This window comes from Chelmon rostratus, chromosome 10 (genome assembly GCF_017976325.1).
Source record: "Chelmon rostratus isolate fCheRos1 chromosome 10, fCheRos1.pri, whole genome shotgun sequence".
Classification (NCBI taxonomy): Eukaryota; Metazoa; Chordata; class Actinopteri; order Chaetodontiformes; family Chaetodontidae; genus Chelmon; species Chelmon rostratus.
In genome coordinates, this window is record NC_055667.1 from 1971606 (window position 1) to 1989249 (window position 17644).

The 17644-nt window shown below is 40.5% G+C and overlaps 1 protein-coding gene across 3 annotated transcripts; it reads left to right on the top strand.

The window, feature by feature from the left end:
• Positions 1-524: 524 nt before the first annotated feature.
• Positions 525-16871, top strand: tbc1d22b (TBC1 domain family, member 22B). Of its 3 annotated transcripts, XM_041946525.1 has the most exons (14): positions 525-761; positions 4836-4892; positions 5281-5455; positions 5548-5713; positions 7738-7905; positions 8440-8510; positions 8810-8938; positions 9115-9180; positions 11741-11855; positions 12587-12693; positions 12774-12849; positions 13035-13162; positions 13410-13505; positions 14278-16871. In XM_041946525.1, exons 1-14 carry the CDS (start codon positions 706-708, stop codon positions 14404-14406), a joined length of 1539 nt encoding a protein of 512 aa, XP_041802459.1. In that variant the 5' UTR covers positions 525-705; the 3' UTR covers positions 14407-16871. The 3 variants fall into 3 exon arrangements, with proteins under 3 accessions (XP_041802459.1, XP_041802457.1, XP_041802458.1); XM_041946523.1 differs by lacking the exon at positions 4836-4892; XM_041946524.1 differs by lacking the exon at positions 4836-4892 and having other exon boundaries at positions 12590-12693.
• Positions 16872-17644: the final 773 nt, after the last annotated feature.

Genomic DNA, 17644 nt, shown 5'->3' on the forward strand with positions numbered 1-17644 from the left:
GACTGTTTGGTAGACGAATAGTCGACTAATCGTTTAATCCCTGCAATACATAATGCGATAATGGTAAGACACTTTTCAGTAGCGCTGGTAACAGAGCTAAAGTGGCTAATGAGGAGAGCTTGTGCTGGGTACAGAGTTCAGTGTATCACCTGTGTCTGGGACGGTGGACCGTTGCTAACAGGGCTTTGAACACATGCCCTCCTGTTGTCGGAGGACATCTCCAGCCATGACACCACCTGGCTGGTCAAGCCAAACGTACTAACATTGTTGGAGTCCAAACAATAGGTTAACCTATGAACTGTCGGCCGCTTCAGAAGAGCAGGAACCACTCCCTCAACAGCCTGAAGTTTCAAAAGTACCCCTCGTCTTTGTCTGCGTTTATCCCTATTGAGCGTCCCTGACGGTAACTCCACCTTCTCATCCTATTGGCCACTCTCACTGCACCTGTTCGACCCACCCGCCAATCACACGCTTCGTTCGGTGTGCTCCAAAATGGCGGCTTCCAGTGCTCTGCATCAAACATCATCACACTTGGACGCCAGATATTCTTATCTCCCGGTGGTTTAAACCTGCGTGGAGGCAGACCAGAAGGAGCCGAGCGGGGCCGAGTCGTGTCCAGTGAAACGCGGAAACGGTTTCCTCATGCTTTGTTCGTGTGAGGAGCCGGTTTCGGTGTCGCTCTGAAGCGGGTTGTGTTATCCGAGTATGGCCACCGAGAACAGGATCAATTTTTGGAGGAGAAACGCAAAGGTTCCCGGAAGGTGGGTTTATTAACTCTCTTTCTCTAAACGAAGCAGGACTACATTCCTTCACTAAGTCAATTATTGTTGAAACATATTAACAGTCCCGTACACAAGTAGCATCTTGTAGCTTAATATTAATATTAGCTGAGTCTGAGCTCTTTAGCTGACTAACGTAAGAAGTGGCTCTGCAAGTTCCTCAGGAATAGTCATTAGTTGACCACATTGTTGGTGTGCGCTTTAATTGATTCACTTTAGGACTTTTTAGGTCTTTTCTGAGCGTGTGTCTTGTCAGCCTCCAGCTGAAGGAGACAGACCTCCACCTCTTTGTTGTCTGTGGTTTCTAAGGCTCAGAGTTGAGGTGTCAGCTGTCACAGTCAGTGCATCGCCGCCATATGCTTTCTCAGTGTGTGCTGAGAGGTGGTGTCGCTGTGCACAGGCCAGCTCCTGAGAGGGGACAGTGAGACTGCACTGTCTTCACCAGGACCACTGCAGCCATCTCTTACTGCTGTCTGTTTGGTGACTCATAAAGATTGATGTTCAATGAAATACATCCTCTTACTGTGGTAGTTTTATTGAAGACCAACATGACCAACAGCTCACACAATAATAACAACAACAACCAGTGGGTGAGGCCAGTTATCTTTGTTCAAGGGGGGGGGCGGAGGAGGGACTGGGTGAGGTGTACATACATAGCATAGCATAGCAATAGCATAGCAACATAGCATTATGTTCCTGAAGTGGGAGGAAGCAGGTGGACCATCACTTTAATTTAAGGCCACAGCACTAGGCTAGTCCTAGCTCCTGTTAGTGGCTTCAGTATAACAGTTCAGTACGTTTCTCTGAAAAATAAACACACAGCAAAACCCAGAAGGTCATTTAACAAGACCTACTGCTGTTCTGAATGTATTTCCTAAAGGTATTTTCCTCCCTCTTCTAAACATCTCCATTCAGAAATATTCCATCCTCTGCTCAACAAAAAAGATTTTTAACCCATCTCTCAGGTGGAAACTCTTATTCTGGAGATTACATTTTTACAAGAGAAATATTAACAGATCATTTTATGTGAAAGTAATACTAGGTAACCTCAATGCAGACAAATAGAACTCATATATTATACATGCATCTTTTTTGTTTTGTTCTAGTTGTATTTGGTCAACATACATGTAGTATGCTGACCTGTGTCATTTCTGCCTGCCATCTTTTAGATTAGGCCACAGAGTCACAACTTTGGAAACAGGTTCAAAGTATCTGCTGTGCAGCAGACAGAATATCTTTTATTTATATAGATTAAGCAAGTGTTGTTAAGATATCCTCTGGATTTTTCAGACATTGTCAGTAGGTTATTTTTCAGGAAAACAAGTCTTACTGCTGTACCTTGTTTGTAATGGTAATATGTGACAGGCACAGGCTGGACTAGGCTAGTCCCAGCCTGTAGATCTTACTCAATAGGCTTCATGGCAGTGGGTTGTAATGGGCACTGAGGACCTGCGAGTATTCTTATACTGTCTTCTCTTTGATTCTCCTTACCCTCCGCAGCTCATCAGGCTTCACTGATAAGACATGACCTATTAATGCAAATGTGTTTGTGTTCATATCTTTATTGGCCTGCATGTCTTTATGGCTGTGAAGACTCTGAGTGGGCGTGCTGCTCTGATGAGAGGATCTCTAAGGAGAGGGCGTTGCTGTCCTTGTCACACACACTGATCTGTCTCAAACTGTGGTGGGTGGAGGGCTGGAAACCCAAACCCAAACATATGTTTGAACAGGAAAGCGAGCATCCAGTCTTTCTGCCTGTCCTTGAGCTGCTCCTGATAAAACAAGTGTGAGGCTGGTAAACAAGAGACTCTGGCACTGCCAGATAATCAGCAGGCCCAGTTCTCAGCCACCAGGCTTACTGTCAGTTTATTCATGCAAATGACTTAGGCTGATGTCTTTTAGCCTCAGGCGTGAGCAGCCACGGTTTGACAAAATCCACATGCTAGCAGTGATATTTTTTGCTTTGTGATATTCACACAAAAGCCTCTCAGCTACTTTGAATGAAGTACTTATCATGATTGAAATGTCTGCCACACTCACAATAGTTTGGATGAACAGTGATGTTAGATTTAGTGTTAGACTACCATCATGGTGACAAAAAGAACATTCATTTGAAAATCTGTAAACACAATCCTTATCAAAGAGCACTCCAGAAAAAAGACTTCAGGCAGTCTCCTACTAACTTTGTGTAATGTAATCTGTAATCTGTCTTGTATTTGTGTAACCACAATCATAAGAGAGGTTTGAGTGTGTGCGTTACTTAATCATGTAAAGGTTATTTTTAGGGCTGCAACTAAGTTATTTACATTGTTGATTAATCTGTCGATTATTTTCTCAAGTAGTTGTTTGGTCTAAAAAATGTCAGAAAATGGTGAAGAATGTTGATCAGTGTTTCCCAAAGTCCAAGGTGACCTCCTCAAATGTCCTGTTTGACCCAAAGATATTCAATTTACTGTCATAGAGGAGTAAAGAAACCAGGAAGTATTCACATTTAAGAAGCTGGAAACAGAGAATTTTACTCACTTTTAATTCTTCTCAAACTGAATAATTGATTATCAAAATAGTAAGTGGTTAATTTAATATTTGACAATCAATGAATTTTTGCAGCTGTAGTTTTTCTTCAGTTTGAATAGGGAGTAGGAGGCTGCTGCCCTCGGCTTTGTGAAAGAAAGGAGCACTTGACTGTGTCTTTTTTGGGTCGCCAGAGAGTTGGAAAGAAGCTGAGCATTAAGATTCTGACATCCGCTGAACATAATGTCCACCACAGGGTGGTGAAGAGCACAGCGTCTGTGCAAGCTGTCCACTAGTTCTGTCCGATGCACGTTAAAACCTCCAGATCTAAGTTAGACAGGGTAAAGGGTTATTTAATTGCAGGGAGGAACTGAGATGTCATCTGTCAATGAAAAGAGAAATGTGAGGCTGTATTTGCTGGCTGCGCTTCAGAAAATACACTCCACTGGGTTTCAGGCTTCACAAAATCATTCAAAAATATTGGCACATCATTGAGAAAGATCGCAAATTAAACCTTACATCAAACAGACATTTTCAGCAATCCCAGAACTAGACACCAACGTCTCCGATATCACGATATCATCGCTCTCCCAGGAGGAAACTGCAGATGTGGAGGCAGCACCCAGTGTGCTTTCACCCATGAATATAACTCTTCTAGTAACCTGCACACAAACAGTATAACTGACTATACATGCTGTGATCACCTGCAGAACCACTCATGTCATTTGCCATAAAGAGCCTCTTAGGGGTAGTGATCTGAAGAAAAAACTTGAATGCAAAAAATGTTCAATAACCATATTTTAATGAGAGATTTGACATAAAGGCTTCTAATAAAAACAATAAATACAACTGCCATTTCTTTTACCCCCTCTTTGATATGTCTCCCTGTCTTGTAAAAGCAGGGCTACACACAGATTTGTTTCTTATCATGTATAATCTCTGTATTGCACCCATTTTTTTCTCATTTTAAAAATATGTATATCAAAAAAATGAAGAAATGTGTATCACATACAGCATATGGACTCATTGTTTCTTCTCTGTAAAGCCTGATTTTTGTTATCATGGATGTTTGCCTGACAAAGACCTTGTAGGTTGAAACATTGCATCTAAAAGTTTTTTGGTGTTTGCAAATTTGAGAGCAGACAACCTCCTTTTCCCATGTGTACTGTTTTGTTGTGCAAGTGTACCCAACTAAAGTTGGATGTGCACGCTACCCAAGTTCTTTGCTTAGAATAATACTGGGCACATGGATTATGGCAGCCATACATCCAGAGTTTCATTTCCAGCTATGGTGCTTTCTCCTCTGTGATCCCTCCTTGTTCATTGTTTTATAAGCAAACTGATTTTAGCAGGATTGAGCTGCTGAAATGATGGAAAACGTGTGACAAGAGCAACATGTACAAGGACAGGACATTAGTCTTCCAGCCTTCCTCTGAATAATAATTGATGAGTAGATTTGCTGACTATTAGCACTAACTGGGTCAAAGACTCGGAAGCTGTGTTTTTCTGCAGAGGTGACAGCATGTCACATGTCATCTTCTACAGTGTACAGCCAGTTTATGGAGCACAGCATCCACCTCTCGACCCACGATTGCGTCGCACGTAAGTGCTAAACCCAACTGGATTGCATGGCGTCGCATTACCCACAGCGATGCATCCTCTTTATTTCAACTTTGTTTTTCAGTTCATCGTTCCATGCTTCGAGTACTTGAACATGTGTGGATTGCATGCACCAGAACTGTACCAGTGTGACCCAGTGTTGACATTTACATTGTTTAACTTCGTGTAGAGACTTTCTGTGTGCTTTCGCCCTTTTTTGTTTGTCCACGGTTTGTTTAGGTTGTTTTTTGTTCCTTTTGGCAGTATCACCTCCTAAATGTGTTTAATAGTTACCAGTGCTGCCATGAGTGAGACTCTTGAGTGAAATCCTTAAATCTTAAGTCTTTCTCTCTCTTTCTGTCTGTTTGATCTCTCGATTGGCCCTCTGCAGGTATCCCAAAGACACAAAGCCCAAGTTCAACAATCTCAAGTCTAAAAAGGCCTCTAGCTTCCATGAGTTTGCCCGTAGCACCAACGACGCTTGGGACATTGACGATGAGGAGGACGAGGATTTCCTCGGGAACCCCGCCCCTGCATCCCTGCAGTCTGTGTCCACACAGAGCCAGGTATCTATAGGATATCATTTTTATCACTGGGCAATTATGGGCATAGAGTTGGTCTGAAATCAGAGGAGATATTCTGATGTGTTTCCACTCAGCAACAGCAGAATCAGGCTGGTGACACAGAAACGTGGGAGTCACACAGACCGGCACCTCCCAGGACCGAAGCTGAAAAGCTCCAAGATGTACAGGAGGAGGACACAGAGCATGTCAACGACAAGGTTGTCAGGTCTAGTAGTGACACCCACCTCAACACGTCCTCAGGTATGTGCGTAATATGCTGCAGCACCTCATTCAGCATTAAGAGCTACTGAGCAGCTTATCAGGTGATTCATAGTGAAGCTAATCAGGGGGACCTAACAGTGCAGCTGGGCCTAGTGGGATTATATCTGTGCATGGTTGCATTAAACCACTTAGGATGAAGTTGCCCTTAAATTTTCATCTAAGGATGCCTTAGGAAAAAATGAGTTACATAAGTATTCCCTTGTGTGTCCTTAATAACCATTTTTCCCTCAGTAAATTCAGAGATTTTTTTAGGTATCTTAAAAGTAAAATGATTTTGTGGAATATAAGACATGGCTGATTTCTGGTGACTGAAGAGGAGGAGGAGATACCAAGATGCACTTTTTGGGACAGGGAAAACCCACTTGACTCTATGAGCGATGTGCAGCTTGTTACATAATAAGAATTTGATGTACCTAGCAAACCAAATGTTCAAATAACTCTGTCTCGTATTTGATATATGCTGTATAGTTAGCTATATTGTTTTATTGAATCTCACCAGTTTTTGCAGACTCCTCTCAATGTTTTATCTCCTTTCTTGCTGTCACAATAATGTTTTCCTATTTCTTACTTACTTACTTCATCTATGCATCGGTTCACAGGAATTGATTTTGTCAGTTGCTTGTTGCCACATGTTCTGCTTGTGCTTATTGTACGGTGGATTATGTACTTGTGCTTTCCACGTTCTTCGAGGACAACAACGTTCTTATTTTCTGTCCAGTTTGGCTTTCTTTTTGTATTCTTTTTGTTGTCAGTTGCCATTATTATGATGTCAAGTAGCATCAAGGGATGATGATGTGAGTGTAAGTGTAACCATGGTAACTGAAGTGCACATATGCTGTATTATGACCGTAACCACTGTGAAAGCCTTAGTCTAAACACTTCGGCAAGGAGACGACTTAAGAGGCTTTCTGTAACGCTCCTAAATCACCAGCAACCTCAGCTAAGGCAAAATGTTTCCCTTAGCTTAGGGAAATATTTTGTATAAGGGTACATCTTAAATTGGAAACTTAGGGTAATTTATGCAGCCGGGCACAGGCCTTTAGCATGAGCCTGGCAGGACATTCTGCAGTCCTGAAAATGTTTATCCCCATGGCCACTAAAGTGCTTTCAGCGATACAGACGAATGACTGGCAAAACTACCAGTCAGTTTATTTAGCATGAACACAGCAGTACTGGGCACTGACAGTGTATCTTACCACAGTTAATAATAATAAACTTTAATTGTGTCGCACCTTTAATATAAGAATTGCAGCTCAAAGTGCTTTACAACAAAGTCCTCACATGCAGCAAGTGCTTTACACAGGAAAAATGGTCTTTAAATTGTCTCTGTGAAAAACAGAGGAATTGCAGCTTACCCTCACACATGAATGACAAATGAAAGATACTGTGTGCCTTGAGCCCCCAGCATCTCTGCTTGTAGTCAACAGGACAAGACTGTGTTTATACTGTGCAATTCCCATCTGCAAAAATGTATGACTCGACCGTATGGTGATTGCTGAAAAAAACATCACAATTATCTCCAGTTATATGATAAAAAGAATATCAAACTGGTGCTTGAGCTGCAGGCAAGTAGAACAACATAATAAACTGAATGTTTGACAAAACAATTTACACACACTGATAATCAAAATTTTACAGAATATAAAAAGGTAGAAAAATGTATAATTAAATGTATCAAAGATGAATAGATTGGTACAGATATTTTAAGATGGGTAGAGTCATGGAGGTAGTATGGAGGAAAGGCACCCAAACATACAAAGACCTTAATTTGGTTAGTTGTTCCATTTGAATAATTGAAGCATTGTGTGTAGTCATTTTTAAAGCACAGAGAAGCTGATTTCCAGTTTAAAAGTATTCTTTTTTTTGGCTGCATTCGTACCCTACAGCGATGATTGTCAGAAGAAGATGAGATTGCTAAAAGTAAATCTGGTTGGAAGTACAACCAGAAAACTAACCAGTAATGTAACCAGATGTTGTCATTGTTCTTGTGTGGTCCTGCACAGTGCGTTCCCCACTGCAGAAGCAGCACACTCTCCCAGTTCGTCCCATCATCCCACTGGTGGCTCGCATCTCAGACCAGAACGCGTCAGGGGCACCACCCATGACGGTGCGAGAGAAGAGCCGGCTGGATAAATTCAAGCAGCTGCTAGCTAGTCCCAACACTGACCTAGGTAGGAGGGCAACACAGCCACACTGTTATGGTGTAGATGTGGAGTAGTTACTGGTTCCAGGCTAACACCACTCTCTGTGTTAGAGCCAGCTGAGTAGAGACCGATTAATTGGTCGGCCAATTGATCGACATGTGTTGTGACATAATCTGCGTCGGCCAATGCCTGTGCTCGTGAGGCCAAACAAAACTATGCAAAAAATATCTGCAGACATGTCACAGACAATGCATGTTTTCTATTTTCTAATATTATAATAATAATAAATAACATTAGTGTTAAGTGTTCATTTTAAGTTCAGCAATTGTGCCTCATTTGTTATTATTGAATTGTTGTATAAAGATGCAAAAGAAAACCCCAAAGCAAAACAACAACATGATATCAGCATTATATATCAGCCTTCAGCCCACCTGCTCCCTAAATGTTTGCATCGGCCATTAAAAAAAACCCATGACCGCTGAGCTGTCTGTCATTGTGATTTTCTACAGAGAGAAATAAAGTGTTGATAACGTGTGTTTACGTCTTGCTCTGTTGTTGCAGAGGAGCTCCGGAAGCACAGCTGGTCGGGCATCCCGAGAGAAGTCCGACCAATCACATGGAGACTTCTCTCTGTAAGTCTCATGACCTTCAGTTGTGCAGTGTCTCATGTTCTCCTCTGTATCTTGACTTGTTGCACAGCATTTGATCCCAAAGTCTCTCATGGAGTGCAGGTAAATTTTTTTAGTGTCTGTAGCTAATTAAATTCCTTTTCAGTAGATGCTCATAATGCCTTCTCCTTACAGGCAACCTTATCTCCTCTGTTCTCTCTTATCTCACATGGCTGGCCTGTTCTGCTCCTCTGAAAGTGGTCACATAATCAGGGTCAGCTTCTCCTCACTGGTATTTTCTCTCCTCTCCTCTGTTCTGACAGGGCTACCTCCCGGCCAACAAGGAGCGCAGAGAGCTGGTGCTGAAAAGGAAGCGGGAAGAATACTTTGGTTTCATAGAGCAGTATTATCACTCCAGAACAGACGAGCACTATAAAGACACATACAGACAGGTAATACTACAGCTAAAGTCAACAACTGGAGAAGCCTTTATACTGCTACTGCTTATCAGTAAACACCATATAATATTTCTGAAATTAAAGGGAGGATATTATCGGAAACATGCACTAACATGTCATCATCTTTGATTGTCCTGAGTTAAGATCTCAATAATCTTTCTTCCTGTTAGATTCACATCGACATTCCTAGAACCAACCCTCTGATCCCCTTGTTCCAGCAGCCTGTAGTACAAGAGGTAAGATCTGAACTAGTAAAGAGCAGTAGAATTATACAGTTCACACATCTCATTCGAAGTGCATATGGGGGGGGTTGTGTTTTTAGTTTGAGTGTGTACTTCATAGTCCTGTACAGATCCAGTGTCATTTGTGGCTGAGAGTTTTAGCACTGTACAGGCATTTGCTCATAGTGTCATTTTTAAACTAGGGTTTGTGTTGCGTTTGGTTCATCTGTCAAATTAAACATGAAGTAGGGACCTAAACTTTGGGATTAACCTCGGTTTCCCATTATCACAAAGCTGGCTCACTTTTAACTGGGCTGGTTCACCATGATCAGTTTACTGGAGAACTGGATCTGGAAAAGTAGACAAATGTACTTAGTTTACAGTGAAATGACAAGAAGAAGAGCAATAGAGAGAAATCAGTAGAATACTTTTGCTTGCCATGATAATTACTTGCAATGATAAAATAATTACACTTAAATAAGAAACATCTTTTGTACAAGAAGAGAGCCACCAAGTTGAACTCGCACCGTGATACAGGCCTCAGGGATCATTTCAAACCCTGACTTGGCTTTAGCTCATGTCAAATGGAGACAAATGAGACTGGAGACATTAAATACACCTGGATGGTGTCTGCCTTAGATAACTCATGATCCTGTCAGCGATGTAACTGTGGCTGAGTATTTACCAGCCGCTGGGAAAGAGCCATCAGATTACTGCACTACAGAGGAACTTCTCTGTAAAAAGGAACTTCACTGAATCTGACTTGTTCCTCAAATGTGGTGATTTTATGAGGGTTTTCAAACATCAGAGATTTGGTTCCAGATAAGCAATGAGCTTGTGGTGGCCTACAATGAGGTGCAGTGAGGTTTTGTTGATATTGAGCTTCAGGTTATTGTTGTTGCACCATGTGATGAAAGCTCTCTGTTAGTCCTCTGCACTCCTGAAAAATAGGGACTATCTCAGGGGGTTCTCAAATTTAACACTCAAAGGTCTGCATCTGATTTTTACTCAAGATCAGAGGACCAGAACAAAAGATAACATTTATTTAATGATTAATTAAACTGGAAACAAGGCTCAGACAGTTAGTCCATATTTATTTGTGACTCAGACATATTCTTACAGCTACATTTACACTAGTTGTAGAAATTGTGTACCAGAGAAAAGGAGACACGTTCTGTATCTGTGACTTAGGAGCTGATAGCAAATTCTCTGCTGTAGCGTTAATGTGTGAACATCTACAACAAACAACACTCTGTCCAGTAGTTAACATCGCCATGACAATGATGTCAATGATAGAGAAATAAGCCACATTAAAATCACATTCATCTGGGGACAGGATCGCTGTAAATGACCTCCAGCTACACTGTATGCTCAACGTCACTGGCAGTTTATTATACAATGCAAAATTCATTTTAAAATGAAAAATGTTGCACTTAATAATGTATTGTAGCCTTTTCAGAACACGAGGTAGGTACTTAGGCCTAAATAGCCTATTATTGTTCAATATTTTTTTCTTTCTGACAAAATAATTGTAATTTTTATGAGTGTATATGAGTGTCAACAGACTCCTAAAAATTTTGGAAAATCCATAATAACTAGATACTGAAGTGGAAAATGACCTCCACCTAGGAGGCAGTCAGTGCTCAACCCAAAACCCACAGTTCAACTACCAATGATTGAGTCCTTATCTCAGCAAAAAGCTCCTCTTTAGGAAGAAAGCAAAAATACTCAGTTTGAGACAAAATACAACACTTGGCCGATTAAGACTTAAATAAATAAACCCAAGCAATGCCTCTTACATCTAGTAGACAAACTTAGTGATTCTCAGTGACTGTGCATAGAGCGTCCTGATCTGAGTGAAGACAGCATGTTTCTCACTGGAAATTATTCACTGGAATCATTCATGTCAATGTAGTGACTTCCATTTCACCAGAAAACACATTTTATTAAATTCCTAGCTTTATAGATCTTTAAATCCATAGAGTAATCCTTCACTTGTCAAAAATATAGTAAGTTACAGTAATACTGTATCGCTGCAAGGCAAATAACATGAAACTGCAGTCTGCACTACTGTGACGGATACTTAGTGCATTGCAATACTTTGACAGTAATCAAAAGAAGGGAAGTATATTCTTGTTTTTTTTGTTCCTCGACTGCCACATGTTTACAATGTGTCACAGTAATGGTGAAGTAATGAGCATTTCTATTGCAATGCTGCTCACCAGGGTAATGTTCAGGTCTGGAGAAACACTTGCTAACTCATGCTACATTGATTCAGTGATCTGTACACTTGCCAATAAATACTGAAACTTGTGCTAATCTGAGGTCTCTGTATTCTGGGGACAGAGCAGGTGATTTAGTGTTTTGCATTTTAAAAGTAAGAGTTTAGTTTTACACATTGAAACTTTGTTGTAAAAACTGAGCCAAAGCAACTGTACAATAGTATAACTCAATAAACATACTGTGAGCCAAAAACCGTGTAATTAAAAGTTAAGAATCATAATGAAAAGGGTCTCCATAATCAATCTGCTGTACGCAGTAATGAACCATTGTGTTGTTGTCTCTCATTCTTCAGGTGTTTGAGCGCATTCTTTTTATCTGGGCCATCCGTCACCCAGCCAGCGGTTACGTCCAGGGAATCAATGATCTGGTCACACCCTTCTTCGTCGTCTTCCTGTCTGAGTTTGTCAGTAAGTTACTGGTGGGAACGTTCCTGGACAGAGTCCTGTTTAATTCAGACTGGACTAAAATCACTCACATCAGCATTTGTTTCTGGTTTGCACTATTTTTTGTCTAGTGATCTGGTCTGGGTGCCCGCACCTCAACATACCTTACCTTCCCTACCATTCCCTTGCCCACTGTGTCAGTGTCAGCTCACCTGAGCAGCTGCCCCACACTGAAGTCTTATATCAGCCTGCATTTGTCTCATGGTTTCCCTTTGTTCGTCATCTGTGATGTTAAATCATCAAATTTTCCCACAGTAAGATGAAGTAAAAGTGTCTCCTGCTCATAGTTCAGTGCTAAAACCCTAGTCCAACATGAACGTCTCTCCTGCCGGGCCGCTGACAGGCAGACACAGTCACACTGGGCAGCAGTAGAGGATGGTGTACCAGCATCTGATTCATGAGTGGTCCAGCACAGTTAATTGTAGTGGTTAGGTCTCTTTGAGACAAGACTCTGTTTGTAAATATGTACGGCCTGTCATGCCGTAGCTGCTGCATTGTTCAATGTCCAACGATGCAGCTAAAAAAAAGTGCAAGGTTTCGACTGAGAAAATGTGAGTCGACATGGGGTCTTCTGGACCAGTGACTCAAATCATCGATTTTTGGAGAGCAGCATTCGGAAATCTAGAAGTCTTAATATGAGTCATCTGTATGAGTCAGGCCATGTCTGCTTCATTCTCTGTTATTTGTTGTTCCAGCAGAGGATGTGGAGAGCTTTGAAGTGGCGGCACTGCCTCTGGACACTCAGAGAAACATCGAAGCTGACAGCTTCTGGTGCATGAGCAAGCTGCTGGATGGCATACAGGTCAGGTCACACACTTGCATCTCTACAATGCTTCTGAAAACTCTAAATGTGCTGGTTCACTGAAAATGGCATCCTTTCAGGACAACTATACCTTTGCTCAGCCTGGAATCCAGAACAAAGTGAAAGCTTTGGAGGAGCTGGTCAGCAGGATAGATGGTAAGTGGACTCCTGTCAGTCGTCGTGAGGAGTTTCCTGTGTGTCAGTAGGCTTTAGGATGCCTGTACTCTGTACTGACGTGTGCCCCGCTTGTTCCTTTTTATCTTGGCCTTGTTTCCTATGACCTCATATGTGTAGAAAATGATAACACTAACATTAACACTTGTGTTTGTGTCTGTCTCCAGAGGACATTCACAATCATTTTAAGAAGTATGAGGTTGAGTATCTGCAGTTTGCTTTCCGGTGGATGAACAATCTGCTGATGAGGGAACTGCCGCTTCGTTGCACTATCCGTCTCTGGGACACCTACCAGGTATAGCAGAGTGTACACCTCATCCAAGCTGCACAATAGAAAGTACAACAGCAGCACCACCTAAGCCTGAAAAACTGCATAGTATAGAATTCTGACTGTTTCAAATATGGTCCATTATACAGTATATGTTAAGTTAACTTGGTTTAGGACAGTATCTCGTCTCCGTATGGATGTCTTTACACGTAACTTTTGGATAATGGTCAAAGCTGTGCTGTAATTGGCTGCAATATTGTTCTGTTTTCCTCAGGCTGAAGCAGAGGGTTTCTCCCACTTCCACCTGTACGTCTGTGCTGCTTTCCTCATTGAGTGGCGCAAAGAAATCCTCTCCATGGTTGACTTTCAGGTACCAGTGTCTTTATAGTGATACCGTTTTTCGTGGCAAACATATTTATGTCCTGCTCAGGTTCAATTTCAGTTACTGGTGATCCCTTAACCTTTAGTCTTGCGTCATCATCAGGTCAAAATTTGTACTGGCCCAACACTGGTTCATGACTTAATACCTGCAAAATGAATGACATTCCCATCGGCCTCAGCTGTACTTTGTTTTAGTGCTGGTTAGCTAAGGATAGCATGCTAGCATAGTAAATTAAGATAGTAGACATAGCAAAGATTATACCTGCTAAACATTAGCATGTTAGCATTGTCACTGTGTACATGTTAACATGCTGAATTTAGCATCTGTCTTACGTGATAGTAAATTCTCGGGTTTTGGACTTTTGGTTGGACAAAACAAGATGATTTGAAAATGTCTCTTTAGATAATGGTGGTGGGATTTTTTTTTTACTTTTCTACATTTTCATAGACTAAAAGATTAATCGATTAATCAAGACAATAATTGGTGAATTAACTGAATATTAAAATCATCAAAAGTCGCAACACTAAATGCAGATAGATGGATGTCAAAGTAAAGCATCTCAGTGCTATGAATTTCAATTACAACATTAAGTTTATAGTAGTGATTACAGCCTTTAGAGCCTGATTCCATTGTCTCAGACATAGAGTTTACATGCTAACCTGCGTAAGGTGTATATATTTGAAATGCAGTACACTCTGTTATAATTTCTGCCTACCAAAATAGTGTCACTGTCTCAAAGTAAATTCCTGTCGCTCTTCAGGGCCTTCTTATGCTACTGCAGAACCTTCCTACAATCCACTGGGGTAACGAGGAGGTGGGTCTCCTCCTGGCTGAAGCTTACAGACTGAAGTACATGTTTGCAGACGCACCCAGCCACTACAAGAGATAGGCCCAGGGCTGCTCACAGCAAACACAGTAGCTGCGAGACTGTGAGTGAATGGATCCACAGCATCCGAAATGCTCCAGACATGAACTTTTGTATTTGAGCTAACCTGAAAGGGATGTATTCAAGTGCAGCTCCAGGACACCTGCAGGATGTTCTCTCAGAGCCACAAAACTTCTCCTGTGAAAATGAAGTCCAGCGAGTATACATTGGATATGGGTTTATGGTGCACCCATGAAGCCCAGTCAGCATGAGAGTATTTGCAGTCAACATACAGCACTGTATCAAAGGACTGTTACACTATAAAAATAACATAGCTATGCCATTTTGGTTCACGTTTATCGTTTTGGTCATGCTACATTGATTGTCTCTCAAATGAAATGTACACTCAGAAGAACTTGCTGTAATATAAAGGGATGATGAATGTTTATGAGATCATCCTTTTAGTGAAAGATGGTATCTACAGATTATTGTTGTTTATTTTTTCCAGATTTGTTTTTGTAGTTACTTTACAGGGGAACATATTAGTCGACACTGTCAAGCTGTTATAGCATTTTGGTTTAAGGGTTACCAAATCTGCACTGTACAATCAATTTCTGAGAGTCCGTACTTTGGATTTCAATCAGCCAGTTTAATTGGCACTGATATTTTTTATTAAGATAAAAGTGCATGCTGCATTTCATTTCAGTTTATGTTTTGGGTTAAAAGTGGAGGAACTGATTGGGTATCAGTTTGCCTTCCTGGTCATTAGAAATCACTCAGCTGATTGAGATAAATTTTTGAATCACTGCGAGACTCTTGGGTACAGCTCAAATATATCAACAGTGGCAAAAATTAGAATCTTACTGCTGCAGAATAAACCAAGAAAAGTGGAGACCTTCTGGTTCATGTGGCTTTGGAATTCCCTGTTCATATGTCAACTGAAATGAGTCAAATTGAATTTTGCTGACCAAGATGAATCTAAATTTTATTATATTTTAGACAATTAAAATTCTTAGCTAGAGATTGTGGCACATGTTAACATTCTTAACACTGGCATAAAATTAGATCAGTAACAATTGTTGAGTGTTGATTTTCCAAACTTTCTTTATGCATAACTATGAGAGTGGTCTTATAAATGATTTTACGATGAGCTATAAAGTATCTAATTACACAGCTGTGGTCAGTGTAAAAACTGCATCTGCATAACGCACAGTCAAAATGTTCAATTTCCTCAGATTAGAATAATGCCTCTGTCCGTGCTTGTTGGTACTGAAGGACATTTATTCACAGCATCCTACTTGAGACACAGTGCAGCTCAGAATATGACAAAGCCCTTGTTTTGAGCATATATAATGTACGCCTGTCTTTTAAACTGTAACATGGATGCTTTGTTATTATTAATGCTTGAATTTTCTGTTTGTCTACGGTTCAGGTTCGGTTTATTTTTTATCTGTGACTTTTTCCACTCTGACATGACCCGAGAAACTTTTTTCTTGGGGAGGGGGCTAATATATGTGTGGTACTTTTCATCTTCCTTCATTACCTGTGCTAATTATAACACAATGTATGTTTGAAAGCTATGACAATCATTTGCCTTTGGTAGTTTGATTTCCATACGGTTAGATGTGTTTTTAAGGTTTTTTGCATTGATCATTTGCTTAACATGTGAAAATTGAACCATTCTGAAGCAGAAGCTATGCGAGGCTGTAGCAGCATTTAAAATCAGGATTTAATGCTAACTAGATTCCTGGCTATTACCCTGGTCATTGTAGAATACAACAAAATGAATGGAGAAACCGCCTACAGTGTTAGAATGACTCTTAATTCATATTCAAGAATTATTAAGTATATATACATATGTATATACATATGTATGTGTGTGTGTGTGTGTATATATATGTGTATGTACTGTATGTATATGTATATATGTCTGTGTATATACGTATATGTGTATATATATGTATATACAGTATATATGTATATATATATATATGAGAGTTTCTTTATGGCATTATATTAGTGAAGTGCTTCTGAAGATACTATGGTAGTTGAACTGAGTCAGTGAAATATCATTGTTGTTTTTGGAAAAGTCTAACACTGTCATTTCTGGTTCATTCATTGTCAGTTAAGATACTAATAATCTCGTGCTCATCAATCTTGTTTAAATCCATCTGAAATGTTTTGAATGTTTTTGTGAGTGTTAACAGTATGCCTTTAGCCTTAAAGTAGGTTTTCTACATTCAGGTGCACCAACTGATTGTGTCACTACTGAAATGGTATTGTTCACTCCACACTGTTTTTATTGAAAGCTCATATTTTTTCAAAATATGATGTTGGTAACTACAGTTATGAAAAGTTGTTGATTTGTTTCAGAATTGTGCTGTTTCAACAATAATTTGCCAAATCTTTATTGAGCCAATACAAAACTTTAATTATTACAGTACCTGCTGTATATTAACTTTTTGTTTATATTAAACTATTGTTCTTCATTTTGGCATTTGTGTGTATGCGTATGGGGGGTGGGGGGGGGGGTCTGCATTGTAGTTTATTCTGGTGCAGAATTCAAGGAAATATTGCAAGTCATTATCTGCTGTAAGTAGTGATGAGGAGGGGAGAGAGGCCTGATTTTTAAAAAAAGGTAAAAGCCACTTTCCATTGATTTCAGTAACCAAATCAATACAAATCAATAGAGGGAGAAATTGGCAAGATTCAGTTCGCCAAGCTGCTGGATAACAGATGAATTTTGGTCTCAGACATGAATAAGAAACAACAGGAAAACATTCTTAAAATGAGTTCTCTTGATCAATCAGTGCACCAGGGGCAGCCTCAACGATTAGAAGAGTTATCTCATATGAGCTGCAAGAAACGACGATGGAAGGAAATCAGAGGTGGAAAGGTACTTAGGGCAGAAGACTCCTGTCAAATGAAGGTGGTGTGAAATCAGACAGCTCATCAGTTTTGATTTTGTTAGAGGCCTGAAGGACTGTCGGAATTAATGAAGTGAAGCAAAGACCTGAAGAGTTAATGGAAATACCCTAAGTGGAAGGGAAGCGTTCAAGCAGATGTCAGCAGAGACATTCAACCCCTTTACAGAAAGCATAGACTCCACACGTGTAGCAGGAAAAGGAAAGTGCTGCTAGTGGATAAAAAGAACTTTACTGGCTTCACATGCAAAGTTGTAAATGCTGCCACCCAACGAGTGTAGAAAAGTAGTTGGATTAAAACTGTGAAAGCTGCAGAGGAAAAGTGTGATAATGAAGGG

Coding starts and splice junctions, on each gene's coding strand:
- tbc1d22b (XM_041946525.1), top strand. CDS start 706: ATGGCCACCGAGAACAGGATCAATTTTTGGAGGAGAAACGCAAAGGTT. Junction 8,939..9,114: donor ATAAAGACACATACAGACAG/GTAATACTACAG, acceptor TCTTCCTGTTAG/ATTCACATCGACATTCCTAG. Junction 12,694..12,773: donor AGCTGCTGGATGGCATACAG/GTCAGGTCACAC, acceptor GCATCCTTTCAG/GACAACTATACCTTTGCTCA.